Below are 22,581 nucleotides of genomic sequence, written 5' to 3' on the forward strand. Positions count from 1 at the left end.
AAACCCGTGACCTCTACCACCTAGAAGGACAAGGGCAGCAGATGCATGGAAAAAATCCACCTGCAAGTTCCCCTCTAAGCCACACATCATCCAGACTAGGAACTATATCAACGTTCCTTCACTGTCACTGGGTCAATATCCTGGAACTCTCTTCCTAACAGCACTGTGGGTGCACCTACAACCCAAGGACAGCAGCGATTCAAGAAGCTCACCACCACGTTCTCAAGGGCAATTAGGGATGGGCAATAAATGCTGTCCTAACCAGCAACACCCACATGCCCCGAATGAATTTAAAAAAAACACCTTTCTAGTAGTTAGGTCACTGAAAAACAACTTAAATTATATATCTCTCCCCTAACCATTGTGCTCACACATTTGTTGATGAATGGGTGACACAGTGGCGCAGTGGTTAGCACTGCAGCCTCACAGCTCCAGGGACCCGGGTTCAATTCTGGGTACTGCCTGTGCGGAGTTTGCAAGTTCTCCCTGTGACCGCGTGGGTTTTCGCCGGGTGCTCCGGTTTTCTCCCACAGCCAAAGACTTGCAGGTTGATAGGTAAATTGGCCATTGTAAATTGCTCCTAGTGTAGGTAGGGAATATGGGATTACTGCAGGGTTAGTATAAATGGGTGGTTGTTGGTTGGCACAGACTCGGTGGGCCGAAGGGCCTGTTTCAGTGCTGTATCTCTAAATAAATAAATCAACTTACTAAGTAGAACATCTCAGTACAATGCACAGACTGAGATGTTCTATCCAGTAAAATGATCAACAAATTTCTCATTATATGTGAAGCAATTCGGGACTTGGTAAATATTTATTCATAAAAGATCTGCAGATAATGTATGTGGATTTAACTGAATTCACAGAGTATTTTTTAGTACCTACGATTCAGGGATTTGCATTATTTTCCACACATACACCTTAACTCTAATAATGTGCCACTGACAGCACAAAAAATATTAAGCAGCTTAAAGTACATTTATATAATGAGGGAAGTTACTCATTAAAATGCTGTCATCTGCTCTTTCCTACTTATCAGTTCATTAATTAAACAAGCTGTGGTGTGCCTTAGAACTCCCACATGTATCGTCAATAAGGACATAAAAACATAAGTCATAGAAGCAGGAGTTGGCCATGTGGCCCTTGAGCCTGCTCCGTCATTCAATAAGATCATGGCTGATCTTTTACTGCAACTCCACTTTCCCACCCTATCCCCATGTCCCTTGATCCCCCAGTTCCAAAAATCTATTGATCACTGTCTTGAATTTACTTAATGACTGAGCATCCACAACTCTCTAGGGTAGAGAGTTCCAAAAATTCACAACCCTCTGCGTGAAGAAATTTCTCTTCATCTCAGTCTTCAGCAGTCAACCCCTTATTCTGAGACTATGACTCCTAGTTCTAGACTCTCCAGCCAGGCAAAATAGCCTCTCAGCATCTAGCCTGTCTAGTCCTCTAAGAATTATATACATTTCAGTGGGATCACCTCTCATTCTTCTAAACTCCAGAGAATATAGGCCCATTCTACTGCATCTCTCCTCACATGACAACGCTCTCATCCCAGGAATTAATCAATGTAATTGGCTCTTTAGCCAATGTTGATTTATGCATTAATATTGATTTGGGTAATATACTTTTAATGCCACAGAATGGCACTCAAAGAGAAAATACTGGAAATACTCAGCAGGTCAGGCAGCATCTATGGAGAGAAAAGCAGAGTTAACATCTCAGGTGAATGAACTTTCATTCAGAACTGGTAAAGATTAGAAATGTAATGAGTTTTGAGCAAGTGAAAGGGGATAGGGGGGCTGAAGAATGAAACGGAAGGTCTGTGATAGGGTCGGGGGTGGGGTGCAGGAGACATTAAATGACAAAAGGTTTCATGGTACAAAGCAAAGTAATGAAACAAAAGATGTGTCGGAATGAGGAGTAGAGAGCTGTATAGCTGCTGTCTGAACACAAGGTAAAGGAATGAAGAAAGAAATGGGTTGGGGGTGGGGAACTGCTTAAAAAAATGAGAAAAGAAAAAAAAATTGGGCCAGAGGTTATGATCTAAAATTACTGAACACAATGCTGAGTCCGGTAGGCTGCATGGTGCCCTGTTGAAAGATGAGGCGCTGTTCCTCGAGCTTGTGTTGAGCTTCATTGGAACACTGTAGCAGGTCGTGAACAGAAGAGACAGAGTGGGAGCAAGATGGAGAATTGAAACGACAAGTGACAGGAAGCTCAAGAGTCGCACTTGTGGACTGAATGGAGGTGTTCCACAAAGTGGTCATCCAGTCTGCATTTAGTAGAAGACATCACATAGTAAGCAGCAAATACAGTACACTAAATTGAAAGAAGTATCAGTAAATTGTTGTTTCACTTGGAAGGAGTGTTTGGGGCCCTGGTAAATGGGAAAGGAGGATGTAAAAAGACAGGTGTTGCATCTCCTGCACTTGCATGGAAAGGTGCTGTAGGGAAGGGGGGAGGTGTTGGGAGTGATTGAAGAGTGGACCAGGGTGTTGCGGAGGGAACGGTCCCTTCAGAATTCTGAAAGGGGAGGGGATATATTTGGTGGTGGCATCACACTAGAGGTGGCAGAAATGGTGGAGGCTGGTGGTGTGGAAGGTGAGGACAAGGGGAACCCAATCATGGTTCTGGGTGGAAGGGGAAGATGTGAGAGTGAAAGTGTGTGAAATAGAACAGACACGTTTGAGGATCCCGTCAACCAAGGTGGAGCAGAATCCTTGGTTGAAAAAAAGGAAGCCATATTGGAAGCGCTGGTATGAAAGGTTGCATCATCTGAACAGAGATGGAGAAACTGAGAGATGGAATTGAGTCCTTGCAGGAAGTGGGACTGTGGAAGTGTAGTCCAGGTAGCTGTGGGAGTCCATGGGTTTATAGTGAATCTTATATGAACATATGAACATACAAATTAGGAACAGGAGTAGGCCACTCGGCCCATCGAGCCTGCTCGGCCATTCAACAAGATCATGATTGTAACTTCAACTCCTCATTCCCGCCCAATAACCTTTCACTCCCTTGCTTTTCAAGAATCTATCTAACTCTGTCTTAAAAATATTCAAAGACTGTGCTTCCACCGCCTTTTGGGAAAGAGAGTTCCAAAGACTCACGACCCTCAGAGAAAAAATTTCTCCTCATCTCTGTCTTAAATGGGTGACCCTTTATTTTTAAACAGTGACCCCCTAGCTCTAAATACTCCCACAAGAGGAAGCATCCTTTTCACATCCACTCTGTCAGGACCCCTCAGGATCTTATATGTTTCAATCAAGTCACCTCGTTGTTCTAAACTCCAGCAGATGCAAGCCTAGCCTGTTCAACCTTTCCTCATAAGACAACCGCCCATTCCAGGTATTGGTCCAGTGACCCTTCTCTGAACTGCTTCCAATGCATTTACATCCTTCCTTCAATAAGGAGACCAATACTGTACGCAGTACTCCAGATGTGGTCTCACCAATGCCCTGTATAGCTGAAACATAACCTGCCTACTTTTGTATTCAATTCCCCTCGCAATAAATGATAAAGTCCTATTAACTTTCCTAATTACTTGCTGTACCTGCAGACTAAGTTTATTAGACATGACTTATCCATTACAAATCCATGCCGGCTGTCTCTAATGAGCACATACTTATCCTACTGCTCCGTCCCTCTGTCCCTAATAACAAATTCCAGTAACAGACGATCGGCTAATAGGCCTATAATTTCCTGTTTTATCTCTCTTAACCTTCTTAAATAGTGACATTGGCAATTTTCCAATCCAAGGGTACAATTCCTGACTCCTGAACCCAATGTGAATGTTGGATTAAATGTTTACATAGTTTGATACACAGCCTTTGTGATACTGTGGAGATCAATAAAAATATATTTTGTTATACTATTGACCACAAACGTTATTTGAATCTAATCATCCATAGTACAGTTATGGTTCTTTTAAACAAATCTGTGACAATCTTCCAGCAAAACCCGTCATTACAGTTTTCGGTGGTAGTGTTTTGTTCAGCATGACACAAAATTTATTCTTTACACTATGAGTGAAATATGTGTATGCTCAAAATAGCATCTAATTAAATATTGGATTCTGTAGATTACAAGTTAGAACATTGACGTTATTTAAATTATTTTAAGATATTGATTTAATGATTAATCAATTATAACTTGAGTGAGTCACATTGTTTAACCTGTAAATAATTTATGTAACAGCAATTAGATTAGATTGAGAGCAAAATATAGATTTCCACAATGAAGATGAATTAGCAAGTAGATATATAAGCAGTTTACATATTTTTTTCAATCAAGGTTTCTGAGATATAGTATTGAGTCTTTACGTGCTTCAGTTTATATTTAATAGTTCGCAATCTACATTTGAAAGCAGTTCTCCAAAAGTAAAAGGTAACTAGGTTGTTGATCTAGATTCAATATTGTTATCTGATATAAAGTACACCTGGACTCTAATAAAATATTTGTTTGTCAATTCCGGTTCTGCTTGTATCAGAATATTTCGTGGATTTTGATTTATTTGGGGCATCATTTAGCCTCTTACTTTCATAATTTATTTTGCTCTGGGGCTATTTACAACATTGTTGCAGACTTCCGAGAAATTGTAGGGGTGTTGCTTTCCACTCCTTGCCTCCTCAATTGGCCAAAACTCTGGGGGCTTTGTATTTCATATGCTGAGCCAAGGCATTGGTATCGATCCTGAAGGTCATGTTATCTGATTTGATGCCATAACCTAATTTCATATAGTAATCTGATTTCACCAACCTAACAGCAACCCCCTAGTTGCCAACTTTGAAATTTTATGTTACATCTGAATGTGTCTGAAAGGAATTTAATTTTCAGATTGTGTTGGAAATATGCAATGTACACAGATTAATTAGTAGTTACCTTTATCTTAAAGTAGGACCAAACATATAACACTTATTAGTGTTCTGAATTTTTGAAAAAAATTGAATTGATACAGATAGTAGAATAATTACAGTAAATTTAAAAGTGTTAATACATTTGTTTTCTACTGCTATGTGGTGGACGCACTGGAGGTAGTAGACGTGACAATGTTGGTAGTCTCAGGTCTGAATGTAAATTACATCATGTACCTTTATTAGAATTAAATGAATACACGTGTAATTTGAAATTACAACGAAACAGTTTAAAGTGCTTTGAGGGCTTCATTTTATACATATAGAAGAAACGGAAGACAAATATTTGATATTGAGGCTCAGCTGTTGCTTCCTTTTCTTGGTTAAGTGTTGGTCAGACCATATAACGGAACACTTGTCTGCTGGTATACAACACGGATCAACGTTGCCATTACCCTGGTGGAACTGCGTTCAGACATCCAATCATGAAATAGCATTGAAGTCGCCACAGTGAAGTTTGCAGCTTTGCATAGCCATTCTTGCACAGAGGCAGGCAATGGACATTAGCAGTCAGAGTGAAAACACAGTCGAATACAAAGAGATAATTCAAAAGCATGAATATACATTTAAAAAATGGAAACATTTTTACAGATGTTACGTAACAGAAAGCCTGACCCAACCCTAAAAGTTGACAATTATATCCAAAAGGTTAGAGTACTCGTTTTTTAATTTGAATACGGACTTTCATTCTTTACTCTCCTGCTCACCTCCAGGCTGATCCCCCCCTTCACACAGGTAGTCTACGCTGAGTGAGCCACAGACTGTCAGACCTTTCTTTCTTTGCTGCTGTGTGTACGAGCCAGTCGCTGGTGCCAGTAACACGGCAAGGCAGATGCAGTGCCAGTTTTCCGCACTGATCACACGCAGCTGTATGAAGTGTGCATCTGACTTACTATACTATTAGTAAAAGCACCATAATTACGTGCATACAAGCATACGAATTAGGAGCAGGAGTAGGCCACTGGGTCCCTTGAACCTGCTCCGCCACTTGATCAGATCATGGCTGATCTGATTGTGGTCTCAACTCTACTTTCCTGTCTCCCTTCTATAACCTTTGACTCATCTGTCAATCAAGAATATATCTAACTCAGCCTTAAAAATATTAATGATCCTGCCTCCACTGATCTCTGGGAATCCTGGGCCCTCAGCTTTTCAAGTTGCTGCTTTAAGAGGGGATAGCTGGGTCATACTGTGACTCGGAGCATCTAAAACTACTCTCCTAACATGGGCCAGCTGTTTGTTTCTCCACATTAAAGAATAAGGTAACTAACCAAACAGTTACACATTCCGAAATTCACCAATTAACTTCACTGCATATTTTTATATCTTTTTGTACACTGAAATGATGAAACTCAGTTCAAAATAATATCTGGAAACTAATTTTAAAAAATCTACAAATGCCATAAAAAATCTGAAATGAAAAACAAAGACATCATAGAAAAATAAACAAGAAAACGGATGGTTCAGCAGCATCTGGAAAGAGAATTGCTAGATTAACATTCTGATGAATTGAAGTGCTCGGTCTGCTTCTCTCTGTTTTGGGCTATCATTCTGTCTCTCGCTTTTTCTCTTTGTTTCTCTGTCTTTTCTCTTTTCAGATGCTGTAAGATCTGCTGTGTAGTTCCAGTGTTTTCTGTGTCTTTTTTTTAGACACATAACAGTGCTGGGAAGACCACAAGATGTTTCCAAGTGTTTTGTAACTTCAGAAATCTACAGAAGCTTCTTTTCCTGTCGGTTTACAATTTGTGATATACAGTACGGAACGATTGCCACGGCTGCCAGAGGCACTACAGCACTTTTACAGAAAGACAGTAAATAAAACAGGAATTCTTTCTGTGTCGGGGGTTTCACCGAGTCAAACAGTTGCAGGATGATCAACGACGCCACAATGCAACTTAGTCTGAAGCTGAACTGCTGGCCCCTCTTTCCTTTACAGCTTTCTGTGTACATGGGGGAGTTGAGAGCTAATCCCAATCCAAACAAGGCTCCCATATTCCTGACCAGACCAGCAAAGGGAGTGCTGTCGATGTGGACCCATTCTGCTCGGGCGCACCATCTCTGGGCTTTCTCCACTGACCACAGCAGATCCACTCCCAGCACTTTCAACAGCAGGTAAAAGCCCAGAGCGAAGGAAAACAGGAAGAGAGTGATCTTCAAATACTGCTTGAAGCTTGCGTTGTAGATTGTATTAATTCGACCAAACACTTCAGCCACAATCAATCCTATGTATGGAAATTTACAATTAATATTTCATTAGATATTTAATACCATTGGTAGATAGATAACATATGCACAATATAAAAGTGTGCTAATACCATAGTCATTTTTATGAGCATCTGCAGTATTTTGCTTTCATTTTTATGAGTATCTGGTATATCAGAAATGCAAATCCCCAACAATTAATACAATTTCCCACCAGCTTTAATGCTGTGTTTTTTTCAATGCCGAAGACCTTTCAAATAGTTAAAGAACCTGGGGGTAGAAATTCGTCTTGGCTGGTGGCATAAAACTGCCCAATATAAGCAGTGCCTGATATTGAGCTCCATTGACTCCATAGTCACAGAGACATATAGAACCTTAACCTTATTACAATATGTCAGATTTAGGCACTGCAGCCTAACAGCCATTGGTTCAATTATGTATCTAAAACCCTCAGAACTCAATTATGTAGAATATCACTACTGGGTGCAGACATTCAAATTACTGCAAGTTAAATTAATGCACAATTAATAGAGTTGAACTGTTACATTTTCAATTGAAAAGGAATCCTGACCTGAAATAACCCCCAAGAAGACCTGATGTGGGAAGTGAGCGGCCAGAAACACCCTGGATGTACAGACACAGACCTGAATCACCCAGAACGCTGTCCAAAGCAGAACATGGAGACACCTGAATAATTGGAAAGGTAATTATTGTACAGTTAATCAAAGAATGAGCCCATTACAATGAAACAATAGAGAGGGATTATGGCATTAGTCATCCTCCATCCAACCAACTAATATCCATCCATCCGTATTTATTTTTATTTTCCTGTGTTATAGATTAAACTAACTAGGCTGTATTGGAGGAACTGTAATTTGGCCTTAAGTACCGATGCTTACACTGACATTATTTAAATCAACTTTATGACTGCTGTGGGCAGTTTCTCAGTAAAGGGATTCATCATTAAAATGAAAAGACAACAATTAACAAGGTAAGTTTTTACCAATCATTTCTTTTTGAAAGTTTAATATAGATATTTATTTCACTAAAGTTAGGCTAATATAACATTATTTCACTGTGTATTGGGTTTAGCAATTAGCTGAGAATAAGCTCTCCCCCAAACCTCAGAATGTCAGAATGGACATAATATATACTTGGTACAAGATCCCTAATCGTAACTAGCATTTATGGGAAATAGAGTCAATTCACACAACATTGTACTGAAACTACTTGTACATAAATATTTCTAGAACATTTATCAAGATCAGATTCAATGTTATTAATGTGGCAGTGTTGAGTTTAAACATAATCAACCTTTAAGCATACACACGTAGAGTACTGACATACAGAATTGCATACGTGCTGAACTGCATCCACAACTCATGTATAGAACTGCATTTTATGTACATGAACTCATATCAATCTATACAAACCCAATGTATAGAAGCACTACTGTATATAGCTACTTGTATGTACAAATGATATTTCGAACCTTACCATTTTTGGAAGTAGGGTTGCTTTTTATGTAATCCAAAGGTCAGGAATGCCGTGACCATCACATACCAGACACTGGCTGAACCCATTGCATGACCAGATGGACTGCCTGGCGAACACATCATACAAAGATTCAATTATAAAATGGTCTTTTCTGTTGCTAAACATTCAAGTTATACTTTGCAATGCTTTTAAGCACTGTATCAAGTTAAATAATAAACTACAACAAATTTCAGTATGATCGGCTGATGTACTATATTGAGAAAACTATGAAACTGTTAATTAAATATTTGCATTCGAAGATGACCCCTTATATGGGTGGCACAGTGGCGCAGTGGTTAGCACCGCAGCCTCACAGCTCCAGCGACCTGGGTTCAATTCTGGGTACTGCCTGTGTGGAGTTTGCAAGTTCTCCCTGTGTCTGCGTGGGTTTCCTCCGGGTGCTCCAGTTTCCTCCCACATGCCAAAAGACTTGCAGGTTGATAGGTGAATTGGCCATTATAAATTGTCACTCGTATAGGTAGGTGGTAGGGGAAATATAGGGACAGGTGGGGATGTGGTAGGAATATGGAATTAGTGTAGGATTAGTATAAATGGGTGGTTGATGGTCAGCACAGACTCAGTGGGCCGAAGGGCCTGTTTCAGTGCTGTATCTCTAAAACTAAAAACTAAAATAGACTCAACACCTAATAGTAGAAAACAAGAAGTTTAGGTGTTAATTTTACTGCTTTAAAAATGTTAAATTGTTAAAACTCATTTATTAACTTTCACCTAATGTTAACATTTGGGAAGCTTTTTTGAACACTGCAGTTCAGATTTTCTTTGTCTTGTTTAATGTAAATGGTTCTGGAATTTAAAGTAGAATGTAGTTTACTTAGATTCTATGAAAGATCCTTGCTTTTCATCTCTACTGTCATCAACTCTCGCTTCCAAAAAACTAACCCTTCACCCCTCCGACCTTGCAAATGACCTCCTCATGTCCAAACTCCCTTTCCTCACCAGCGGCCTTGAACATGTTCTTGCCTCCCAAATCCATGCCTATTTTCCCAGACACTCCATGTTTGAATCCCTCCAATCACAGCACTAAAACAGCTCATATCAAAGTCATAAATGACATCCTACGGTGACTGTGAAAAAGGTAAACTTTCCCTCCTCATCCTTCTCGGCCTGTCTGCAGTCTTTGGCATGGTGACCACACCATCCTCCTCCAACGTCTCTCCACTGTCATCCAGCTGGGTGGGACTGCTGACACCTGGTTCCATACTTATCTATCTAATCGGAGCCAGAGAATCACTTGCAATGGCTTCTCTTCCGGCTCCCAGTCTGTTACCTCTGGTGTCCCCAAGGATCATATTTGATCCCAAGATGAGCTTCCAACCACATATCTGCATTATAACTAAGACCGCCTGTTTCCACATCAATAAAATTGCCCCTGCCTCAGCTCACCTGCTGCTGAAACCCTCATTCATGCCTTTGTTACCTCTAGACTTGACTATTCCAACACACTGTATTGGAATCCTACATTCTACCCTGCGTAAATGTTAGGCCATCTAAAACATGCTGTCCGAGTCCTTACTCACACCAAGTGCTGTTCATCTATCACCCCTGTGCTTGCTGACCTACATTGGCTACAGTCAAGCAATGGCTTGATTTTAAAATTCTCATCCTTGTTTTCAAATCCTTCCATGCCCTTGCTACTCTCTATCTCTGTAATCTCCTCCAGCCCCACAACCCTCTAAGATATATGCATTTACTTCAATCATTTAATTCTGGCCTCTTGTGCATCCCTGATTTTCATTGCTCCACCTTCAACTGGCTATGTCCTAAGCTCTGGAATTCCTTCCCTAAACCTCCCTGACTTTCTACCTCTGTTTCCTCCTTTAAGACACCCCTTAAAAACTACCTCATTGACCAAGTTTATGTACATCAGCCCTAATATCTCCTTTTGTGACAGTGTCACATTTTGCTTTATAACACTCATGTGAAGCACCTTGGAACCTTTTATTATTTTAAAGGCGCTATATTAATTAAAGTTGTTTTTGTTATCCAATATAAAAAATCTTTCCAGGATTATTATTCTAATTAAGGTAGCTAACAGATTAAAAACATTAAGAGTGGTATTATTTAACACTAGGTAAAAATTTTTACTTTAGTTGTTAATATGATATATGATTCACTTTGATTACAGAATATCAAGTAGTATTAGACAAGAAACCTTGGCAGTGAAAAGACATTAAAAGTAAAAATAATCAAGATTTAAAGCTACAATTCTTGTTGTTGTCTCTTTAATGCAATGAATTGCCAGTACCTGGTCCTGTTTCACAGGTGATGGAAAACTGCTGCACTAAGGGAAGAGAGGAATTAGCATAAAACTGAGTCTCATGGACCCACCAGTAAGGTCTCTGTCCAAATAAAAACCTGTAAAATAAAGAGAGAAAAGGGTTATATGTCTGCAATATCCCTTATGTAATTTGCTTAAATGTCTGCCTTCTTTATTACTTGTATTTAATGCTTCTAATAGGAAACTTCACTTATAGATACATGTGGGAAATTTGAATGACTGGCTTAGAAAGAGTTTAAAGGATCTGGCATGGAGTGGTCAATAGCTCTGGAAGGTAGGACATTGGAATCCCATTCAGCAGAATTATGTTGGAATCTAACCAGAAACTGGAATCCCTAGTTGAGATTTCCAAGCTCTTGCCAAGAGTTCTGTTGAAGTGCATCATTGCGGTGCCACATTTCATAAATGAACAGGGGGCAGTAGTTTCCTCTCTATCACATTAATCTTAACCAGGGGTACGTTCGGATTAGAATTCTTTTGAGCTTCTCTGCTTTGGATGCTGGTTTGACTTCTGCCTAAACACCATGAAATGTGAACGAGCACATAAACACCCAAGTAATAATTTGCTTCCTCAAAAAAAAAATCCAAATTTTAAAAAAAACAAAAGACATAGATAATGGACTTATAAAGATTTGTTAACCAGAGATAAGGCCAAGAAAAAACATACAGAAAAAAGGTTGAAGAATTATTTATTTTATTATCTGTAATTTATCTTGAAATCTTCATAAATTCAAAATGGAAGAATATTTACTACAATTTTTATAAATATAAATGATTCTCAGATGGTGCAGAGTGACACGGCTCCAATATGCTGTGTGTGGACTGATGGGGTATTTTTCTGCAGTTGCAATTTTCCATTAAATAAGTTCCAAATCTCTGCGTGTCAACACAGGAAGGTGCCACATAGAGATCAGAAGGGCCAAGCACTTTCCTCAGGAAAGCCAGAATTTGCTCTACATTCCCACCCCAAACTCCTGGCAGCATGTTACAGATCACCTCTTGCAGTCAGCTAGAGTTCAGTTGTCTGCCTACCCCTCAGCCCAGGATAACGTGGGCTGTAAGCAGATCAAGGCACAAGAAATGCAATAAACAAATGCCACAAAAATATTTTGTTAGAAATATTGAGCATTTTTCAAAAATTAAGTTTGAAATAAAAAGATTTATTCACCCTCAGTCACAAGTGCTCAGGTCTCAGAACTTAAAATAAGTATATTTGAGGTTACGAAGAATAGTCTCAGTCAGCTATCTGTCATAAATGAGAACTCTAAGGAGCTTCTCAGAAAGTACTTACCATTTAAAGATGAGGTTGAGCCAGTCTCCAATGACTGCCACCCAGATGAGTTTGATGCCCACCGCTTCACACAGGTGGAACCAGATAGGAAAGAAAACAAAGAAAGTGTTTCTCAGGTCTGCAGCAAAAGAGATAAAAGTGAACCAGCTCTGGGAGTCCTGGTAATTCATCTGTAGATACTGCACCAGTTCTACCCCGGAGCTGTGGAGCAAGTCCATCCCAGCATCCATTCTCTGCATGTTCAGAAGCAGTTGCAGGTTTTCTTGACTTTCAGTTGGGTTTCTGCTGTTGCTCTTGGGAATTCAGGGTTTATATAGGAGGTGAGAGAATGTTTTGTTATCTTGTTATCAATTCCATTTCCAGCCAATAATCACAAAACTCTGAGTAAACCCGTGCAAAACAATGTCAATGGCCTTTTTGGCAATAACACCTGCGTCACTGTTGTGACTCAAGCCAAAATTCTAACGCATGAAGAGATCCGCAAGGCCAACTCTTGTGAAAATACTGAGCTTGACAAACCCACAAAATTCATCACCGAAAAACTCTGCACGCTTCACTACTTACATCATTTATAAACTAAATAGAAGAGGGCTCGTGTAGCAATAGGAAATTTGCTGACAGTATCAAGTTATGCAGCCAGATGACTAGCATAAGAGAGATCTGCATCATTCAAAAGGATCTGCAGAAAGTGAATGCATGAACAAAGCAATGACAGTGGATTTTGATGTGGATAACACTTATAAAAATAGAAAATATGAGTGGTCAGAAATGGGTAAAAGGTATTGGAAGCAACTGGTAAGTATTGAGTAATAGAGGTTGTAAGACTAACTGAAATATTGCTCGGTTACCTTCAGTCCATAGAAATTTATCTAAGCTTTGTCTTCTTGATATCTTACCTGTAGTTGATTACATCCATTCAACATAGTTCATATTAGTTAGTGGCTTGATGGGCAAAATGTCTTGTCCACATTCAATGGTTTATTATGAAGGCACAAGCACTCATAGCCATGACTGAAGAATTAGAAACCAACTTCCCCCCACCCTGGAGCATCTATTTAAAATGGTGTTGGCACACCCAAATGTTAACTATTTGGTACATCAGAAACAATCTTGTCTTGGAGTGATGAGCCATTTTCTCTACACAAGTTTGAAGCTCTTTTCTCGGCACAAAATGACCAAAGTTTGAGGCTTCGCTACATTAACATTTTATCTGATGTTTCTTTGATAATAGGCATTTTTGTCAGATATCTTATGAGCAAATTCAGGCAACGTTCTCTAAAAACTAGGTGAAAACTAAAGCAATAAATTTCAGTAGTTTCAAAATGCTTTCTATTATGTGGATAATTTACTTCTGATGGTAAACAAATGTCATAGAGTCATAGAGTCGTACAACACAGAAACAGGTCCTTCGGCCCACCGCGTCCATGCTGACCATAATTCCTATCTATACTAATCCCACCTGCCTGCATTAATTCCATATCCCTCTATGCCTTGCTCATTCAAGTACCTGTCCAGATGCCTCTTAAATGTTGCTACTGTTCCTGCCTCCACCACCTCCTCTGGCAGCTCATTCCAAATACCCAGTATTCTTTGTGTGAAAGATTTACCCCTTTAATCCCCTTTAAACCTCCTCCCTCTCACCTTAAATCTGTGCCCTCCAGTTTTAGTCACCCCTACCATGGGAAACAGACTCTGGCTATCTACCCTATCTCTGCCTCTCATACTTTTATATACCTCTATCATGTCCCCTCTCAGCCTCCTTCGCCCCAGGGAAAACAGACCCAGCCTATCCAATCTCTCTTTATAACTCAAGCCCTACAAACCAGGTAACACCCTTGTTAATCTTTTCTGCACCCTCTCTAGCTTAATCACATCTTTCCCATAGTGCGGCGACCAGAACTGCACACCGTACTCCAAATGCGGCCTAACCAACATTATGTACAACTGTAACATGACGTCCCAACTCTTGTACTCAATGCCTCGTCCGATGAAAGCAAGCATGCCATACGCCTTCTTCACCACCCTGTCTACCTGTGTTGTCACTTTCAGGGAACTATGTACTTGTACCCCAAGGTCTCTCTGCTCAACAACACTCCCCAGGGCACTGCCATTCACTGTATATGTCCTGCCCTGGTTTAACTTCCCAAAATGCATTACTTCGCACTTGTCTGTGTTACATTCCATTTGCCAATCGCTTGCCCACTTTCCCAGTTGATCTATATCCTGTTGTAAGCTTAGACAGCCTTCTTCACTGTCCACTATACCATCAATTTTGGTGTCATCTGCAAACTTACTAATTATGCCCCCTAGATTCACATCCAAGTCATTAATATATATGACAAACAACAGAGGGCCCTGCGGCACACCACTGGTCACTGGCCTCCAATCTGAAAAATAACCCTCCACTACCACCCTCTGCCTCCTGTCACCAAGCCAATTTTGTATCCAATTGGCTAGCTCACCCTGGATCCCATGTGTTTGAACCTTCTGGACCAGTCTACCATGCGGGACCTTGTCAAAGGCCTTGCTAAAGTCCATGTAGACAACGTCCATCGCCCTGCCCTCGTCAATCCTCTTGGTCACCAGCTCAAAAAACTCAATCAAATTCGTGAGACATGATTTCCCACGCACAAAGCCATGCTGACTATCCCTAATCAGACCATGCCTTTCCAAATGCATATAAATCCTGTCTCTCAGATTCCCATCCAATCACTGTCCCACCACTGATGTAAGGCTCACCGGCCTGTAGTTCCCTGGTTTATCCCTGCTGCCCTTCTTAAATAAAGGCACAACATTAGCTATCCTGCAGTCTTCCGGTACCTCGCCCATGGCTAACGATGATACAAAAATCTCTGCCAGGGCCCCAGCAATCTCCTCCCTTGCTTCCTATAGCATCCTAGGATACACCTGGTCAGGCCCTGGGGATTTATCTGAAGTTGACTTTTTTCCCATTCTGGCAATAGGAGAGCACTGCGATAATAGTAACTACTAAAAGTGTCTTAAAGGTCACCAATCTGACTGTAGGAAAAGTGGCAGTTGAAGGACAGAGACATGAGATAAACCTTCTGAACTCTTGTTTCCAAGGGAATCTCAAAGCCACTTCATCATTGGCATCCGCTTTGCTCAGTGCTGAAATAGTGTTTTTCTACTTTTGTTATCATTTCCACTGTCAGTCTATGATTACTACTTAGATCAAGCCCAGCAATAAACAGAGTCAATGTCCTTTCTGTCAACAAGACCTGCGTCATTGCAATAACTGGGATTGAAGCCCTACGCACATCCTAATTCGCAAGGACAGATCTTATGAAAATCGCCTGAATTATTTACAGAAAGAAAAATCAGTTTTGTAGCGAGTTTTTTAAAAAAGTGTTACTCAAATTTTAATTCAGCAATCAACATTCAAAATTATTTTGAAATCCAATTGAATATTGAAGAACAATAACCTCCCACTATAATATTATCTGATTTACCACATATTATTTCCAATAAGGAACACCTAATACACCAATGACAGACAACAAATGTTTATCAATGACATTGATGTCTCCATGGAATCAACGCCAAACTCACTACTGATAGATCGTGGGAAGTCCTGAATGTTGGTGAACAAGAGGTTATGGGACAAAATCAGGTATTTTGCTGAACATCACATGATTTTGTTTGGCTGATAAATTGCTTTACAGAAAGGGTCCAATGTAATGTAACACAACACAGAGAGAATACAGCGGAATCTCAACTAAACACAATCCTATTATCTGCATTCATGATTATTCATAGAAGGACAAGTAAGAATTGTTGAGTTTTAAGTACATTTTTCATCGTCTCTGGAGTCCTTATCAGTCGGATCAATCATTTTACATTGATGTCCGGTACCATACATCTCTGATATTTAGGTTTGGGTCCAGGAAATTAGTGAGAATCAGGGTTTTAGGGGCAAGAGACCAGCCATAATCAATATTTTTTAAAGGATTATATACCCAAATTAATAGAAAAATCATATACTTTATCAACAAATAGTGGGAACTTGATTAGATAGCCAAAATCGACCAATCAAAAGCTGAAAGCTCATGTGTCAGACTAAGTAGAGAAAGTTCCAATTATCTGTCAATTTCCATCATCCAAGATGTAAGGAGAGGGGGGGGGGGGTCTCCATTATGGTACATAATTTAACTATGAACGTAAAAACATACGAAATAGCAGGAATAGACCATATTGACCCTTGAGTCTGCTCCGCCATTTAATACGATCATGGCTGATCTTCTGCCTCAACTCCATTTTCCTGCCCACTCACTATGTCCGTTGATTCCCTGAGACACCAAAACTCTGTCTTTTTCAACCTTAAACATACTTTAACAATAGAGCATCCACAATCCTCTGGGGTAGACAGTTCCAAAGAAGCAGAACGCTCTGACTGAAGAAATTTCTCCTCATCTCAGTCCTAACTAATCGATTCCTTATCCTGAGACTGTGCCCGCTGTTCTAGATTCCCCAGACAGGGAAAGCAACCTTTCAGTGTCTACCCTGTCAAGCCCCGTCAGAATCTTATATGTTTCAATGAGATCACCTCTCGTTTTTCTAAACTCCATAGAGTATCGGCCCAATTTACTCAGTCTCTCATCATAGACAACTTGCTCACGAACCAATCTAGTGAACCATCACTCATGCCTTTCAAAAATATTCTGCTATTCTTACTAACAAAGTGAATAACCTCACACTTCGCCACTATCTGCCACCTCGTTCCCTATTCATTTAACATGCCTATATCTCTTTGCAGTCACTTTATGTCATCCTCACAGCTAACATTCCCACCTAGTTTTGCGTCATCAGCAAACCTGGATATGTTACCTCAGTCTCTGTTTAAGTCATTAATATAGTGTGTAAGTAGCTGAGGCCCCAGCACTGATCCTTTGCTCCATGTATGAAGCTTTCATTAGACTGAAATGTCATTTTCACAGATTGGCAAGATTTCTCGAGATTCATTTTAAGCCACGTGGACTGCTTGTCCTGAGAGTTTTGATGAATCATGCAGGATCACTATTGTAACATGGTCAGTACAATAACATGCTGTTTATTTGGCCAGTAATTCAAATTTATTGCAATGAATGAAATCAAAAGATGTCAGAGTAATGGTGCATTTTTAGTAACATAGTATTTTAGATACTTCTTAAAGAGAAACTAACTTTATATAGGTTTTGTCATTTTTAACTCTGATTTTATTTTTATTCATTCACAAGATGTGAACATCACTGGCAAGGCCAGCATTTATTGCCCATAAGAAGGTGGCAGTGAACTATTTTCTTGACAACTGAGTGGCTTGGTAGGCCATTTCAGAGTGCAGTTAAGAATCAACCACATGGCTATGGTGCTAGAGACCCATGTAGACCAGGTAAGGACGACAGATTTCCTTCCCTAAAGGGCATGGTGAACCAGATAGGTTTTTATGATAACCCAATAGTTTCATGGTCACTATTACTAATATTAGCTTTTTATTTCAAATGTAGTTAATTAACTGACTTTAAATTCCCCAGCTCCTATTGGGGAATTTGAACCTATGTCTCTGAACTACTAGTCCAGTAACATAACCGCTAATCTACTGTTCCTGATAAGCTCAGAGCATCCTATGAATTGCAATTGTATTCTTACAAATGAACCACATTCAGTAACATCTAGATTATGGAATTGGTTTTGTTTTCTGTAGTCATTAACTAACTAGAAGTAAGATTAACGCGTCAGTAAAATATGATGCTGGTATATATCAAATGAGGAGTGACCAGAGTTACATACTTCACACCTTCAAACTTATGGCTTGCGAATAATATCTGGAAATTGTGAATGTGCAAGATTGGTGTGTTCGTGTGATATGGCTCCCATCCCCCACACAGCATCAGTGTTGGAATAGATCTCCAACTTAGTACGAGACTAGAATCTTTTAAAGATGGCAATCCTGTTATGGCACTTTTAACTCCACTCTTTCACAAGTAGGTAGGTCATACAGCTAGTTTGATATTTTCTCTCAATGTTTTGATTTATCATTAGTTGGTACAGAGGGAAAACCTACAATTTTCCTTTAATTTAGTACAGCAGGGGTCCAGTACTCTATTGAGGGAGAAATCGAGGAAAATGGAAGAAAAATATTGGGATAAAGTCGCAAAGATTTAAAAATATGAATTCAGAAGAGTTTTGTAAAGGAGTTTGTAGAAGGTTGATTACTTTGAGTATTGTTTGTATTCAATCGGGCCAGTCAACAGTCTGGTCTGTGCTTGGCTGAAGTATCTTTCAATAACTGTTGGAAAATAACCTTGTGGTTAAACTCCTTCTGTTGATAATTTTAGAGAGAAAATTGGCATGCATGCAAGATGAGATTGAGGGGTATGTGCATTGGAATAATGTATGATCCTTTCTGACCTTTCACACTGGTCTAATCTTTTCTAGCTCCATAAGTTCCCATATTAACTGTTCCAATGCACACAATAAATTTTTCAGTAAAGTTATCAAGAGGAGGGATTTTGTTGCCCACTCCCCCTCTGCATTAAAATCATGCTGACAATAAAACAGTTAATAAAGAGTATTCAATAAAAATAAGGGGGTAGAGTTTCTGTTTTGTGCACAATCATTAATCTGGGCACAAATTACACTTGAAATTTCAGAGCGATGTTTTGGTTCAGGTTTCTACTCAAACTCATTTGCATAATTACAAACATAAAATCTTTCACAAACCAATGTAATTAGGCAGCGTAACAGATAATTCTTTTAGCTTTGCATTAAAAATATTCATTTATGCATTTAAGAGTGGTAACCTGGTGCAGTTTTATTAGTACGTCTGAAAATGGGTTGATCACAGAAATAAGTATTCTGAAGAAGGGTCACCGACCCGAAACATTAACTCTGCTTCTCTTTTCACAGATGCTGCCAGACCTGCTGAGTGGTTCCAGCATTTCTTGTTTTTATTTCAGATTTCCAGCATCCGCAGTATTTTGCTTTTATATTAATAAGTATTTTAATATGAGTGTCTAGTCCACCACCTGTAACCTGCTTTTAAATCACTGAAAATGACTTTTAAAAAACTGTACTGAATGATTTACTAGTTTCATTGGTGTACACTAGTCAGTTTTTTAGTAAATAAATATCTTTAATATGTAAAAGCTCTTAAAACGTGCCTGAGTGCTCTATTCCAGAAAGACAGGCAGTGAATGATAGAACAGGAGCCAAATCTTTACACACGTTATAAGCTTTTATTTACAGAGATACACCGCCTAACCCAACAACCACAGTTTCAGCCTGCTCCTATATGTAGGAGTACAAGTGAATCCCTAGTTAATGCCCAACACCTGAATACAATTAAACACTCACTTACTACACAATTAACATTGTGCACTTAAAAGCAACGAGCTCAATTTGAAGAGACTCCTGAAATGATCACAAACGGGCGCAATCAACCCTTGTCATTTCAATTAGCGGTGCAGCTAGTTTTGTGGGCAGGAGCAGCTTCCAGTGTGGCGTTTAATAAATTAGTGTTAAAGCTCGTGGAAACTTGATTTATGCTCAGTGTAATTTGCTCTTAAATTCCTTAATCTTTTAAGCTGGTTTGGCCAATCTTGGGCTAATTTCGCTGGTAACTCAACATAATCAAGTGGAAACGCTCAGCCAAAATGTTTACTTTATCCATATCAAAAATGTATGAATTTTGGACTTTACTTTGCCCTCTGTAATTTTAAATATTTAAGGATAATTGTGGGAAATGTATCCTAGGAGAAGTAAAAGGTGGGCATGTAAGTCATAAGATAGTGACAAACTTAAAATTTGTATCAGTTGACAAAACACATATCCTTAATGTTTCTGCTTTAAAAGGCAGAAGAATATGTAAACCATGTTATTTGCTAAATAACAGAATCACATTTTATGTAACTCAGCATAAATGGCCAACTTCCTTGCAACCTCTTGCTTGACTTCCGTAAGCTCTGTAAATTTCTGTAAAGCAGTGGAACAATTTACACTGAGAAAATTTCTTTCATTTCACTTTATCTAAGGAATTGTGCAATGCCATCTTGTTAGTAATGATTAGTGAATTCCTGAGAACTGGGTAAAATGCTACGAAGTTGTTGTACAGCTAGAGTACAGATATTGTACAGACCAGCACTTCTTGTGAAATTTCAGGGCCTCATGGTTTAAGCAGAACAAATCACTTGACCATTTAATAGAATAATTGTGCATCCACAGCTGATTAATGAAATTTGGAAGATTTACAGTAGTTAAATGTCTTGAGAAGTGTTCAAAAAATTACTATTGTTGGTGCATCCTGATTGTCTGATACTTACACATTTCAAGCACGCATTCCCTTGTTTCATTAGCAGTTCAGGGTTAGTGGGAAAAAAAGGCCTCTTGCTTTTTTCATGAAAAAAGGAATGTTATTCTTAACTGTTTTAGTTGCCAGGATTGGAAACATAGCAACTAGGCTGCAAATTCTTGCACTCCAGCTCTGTGACACAATGGCCCAGATATTCCACACTTGAGGAACTGCACACATCTTCAATGTGTTGCGGCAAAATATGTTCGTAATCCCAGCCCACATTCTGAGTTCAGGGCTGTTAATTTAACTACGGCAGTATTGAATGGCACCTGCCACTTCCGGCGGGAATTCCAAAGAACAAAAATATGGGTGGGACACGGTGGAACATGACTAGGTCTCACTTCCTACCCTCATCTGCACCAGTTCCACCAGAAACTTGGCAGACAGAAACTGGGAAACTCTGAGAACAGCCCTACTCGAACCATTTTGCTTTAAACGTTCGTAAGTTAGTTTGTTTGGAAGCCTTGTCACTAGATTACAATTTGCAAAAATTCCCCACATGTGTCAAAGGCCAGAATTTTACCCTCAGTGGACGGGAGCTGTCGGTGGCTAAAAGTCGGTGGCGAACCCGCCTCCACCTGGCCTGGGGATCCGGACCGCATTTTGCGGTCCTCAGGCCTTTAATTGGTCTGAGGTGCGACTTCGCTCTCATTGAGGTAGGAAGTCCCATCTAATGGAGCTGCCGGCCAATCAGCGGGCTGGCAGCTCTCTGCCCAGCAGCGCCACTGGGAGCGGTGACAATGCTGAGACTGCAACCCAGCTGAAGATGGAAGATATCGGGGGGCCCCCGGAGAACGGATAAGTTTTTGGGGCCTCGCCGGGAGCAATCGGTTGGCCCCTGGCATGGCAAGGGTAGCCGATTGGGGGGACATGGGGCGTGTTGGGCGTTGGGAGTGGTTGGGGCTTGGGGGCATCTCTCTGTCGGACACAGGGTACCTGATCAGGAGGGCCCTTCTCCCAGGCTGTCAGAAAGCCATCTACTTTTCACAGGCGGCTTTTCTCGGCCTGGACCGCCCACCAGCCAAGGGTAAAATCCCCTTGGCGGTGGGCGGAGGCCCTTAAGTGGCTGATAACTGGCCATTTAAGGACCTTGATTGGCCTGGGGCAGGTGGGCAGTTTTTCGCTGCCACCGCCCTGTGTAAAGTGTTGGTGGAGGAAGGAGTGGGTCAGGAAGGGGCCCCCAAGCCTCTTGCTCCATTTTACGCTCCCCCCCCGCCCCCGCCACCATCCCATTCTTTGTGGGGTGGGGTAAAATTCCAGCCAACGATTGCAAAAAAAAGCTTGCAGCAAAAAAAATTCTGTCCTTTGTTAAAGTATAGTGTTAGCGGTTGTTAAAGAGACTCTATCAACCACTTTGAAAAAGCCATGAGACTTTTTCTTTATTTTGTTTCAAGGAATTAAACATTTGAAAAATATATAAAGTGAAGCAGGAAAGCTGTTAATTTTTAAAAATTAACAGTCCAACTATTAAAATAAATTTTTGTATTTTATTTTTGCAAGAGAAATTATGTACACAAGTTTTCACACTGATATAGCCTTTACAGGATGGTACACTGATGCCCCATTTGTGCATATTTACACAGTAATTTAACATGCTTCTGTGCTATTAGTGAAAGACCCCAGCTGTTACAGGGTTAAAGTTAGCTTTCTTCAGTTTGAAAATAAATGCACATATTAAACATTATAATTCATTTACTTTATTTAAAAATTGGTCAGTCTTAGACGTCTGTTACCACATCTAAAACTGAATCACGCGAAGTGCAATAATGTTAAAAACACTTCAGTCCTTCCTCTCTAGCTGCTTATTAGCTCAATCAATAAATTCAATGACTTGGGTGTTTTTCAAGCTAATAGCTATCCAAATATGTTTGCGTCAGCTTGACATGAGCTTGCTTTGTTCATTGACTCTGTGAACCTAGCTTTTGAGTCCAAAGATCACTGTTTGCGCACTATACTGCTGGCTCCCACTATATATAACAGATCCACAT

At 39.9% G+C, this 22,581-nt stretch overlaps 1 protein-coding gene and 1 long non-coding RNA gene across 2 annotated transcripts; one reads left to right on the plus strand and one right to left on the minus strand.

Annotated features, from left to right (window-relative positions):
• Positions 1-5,070: 5,070 nt before the first annotated feature.
• On the minus strand, positions 5,071-12,543 carry LOC137348140 (glucose-6-phosphatase catalytic subunit 1-like). The gene is made up of 5 exons (XM_068013395.1): positions 12,247-12,543; positions 10,923-11,032; positions 8,618-8,723; positions 7,692-7,807; positions 5,071-7,140 (listed from the first exon to the last, which is right to left on the minus strand). Exons 1-5 carry the CDS (start codon positions 12,483-12,485, stop codon positions 6,629-6,631), a joined length of 1,083 nt encoding a protein of 360 aa, XP_067869496.1. The 5' UTR covers positions 12,486-12,543; the 3' UTR covers positions 5,071-6,628.
• A 326-nt stretch (positions 12,544-12,869) lies between these two features.
• Positions 12,870-17,627, plus strand: LOC137347939 (uncharacterized). Its single transcript, XR_010969046.1, has 4 exons — positions 12,870-13,041; positions 15,737-15,877; positions 17,202-17,293; positions 17,481-17,627. It is a non-coding gene; the product is annotated as an uncharacterized lncRNA (long non-coding RNA).
• The last annotated feature ends 4,954 nt before the right edge of the window (positions 17,628-22,581 follow it).

Source organism: Heterodontus francisci, chromosome 33, assembly GCF_036365525.1.
Source record: "Heterodontus francisci isolate sHetFra1 chromosome 33, sHetFra1.hap1, whole genome shotgun sequence".
Classification (NCBI taxonomy): domain Eukaryota; kingdom Metazoa; phylum Chordata; class Chondrichthyes; order Heterodontiformes; family Heterodontidae; genus Heterodontus; species Heterodontus francisci.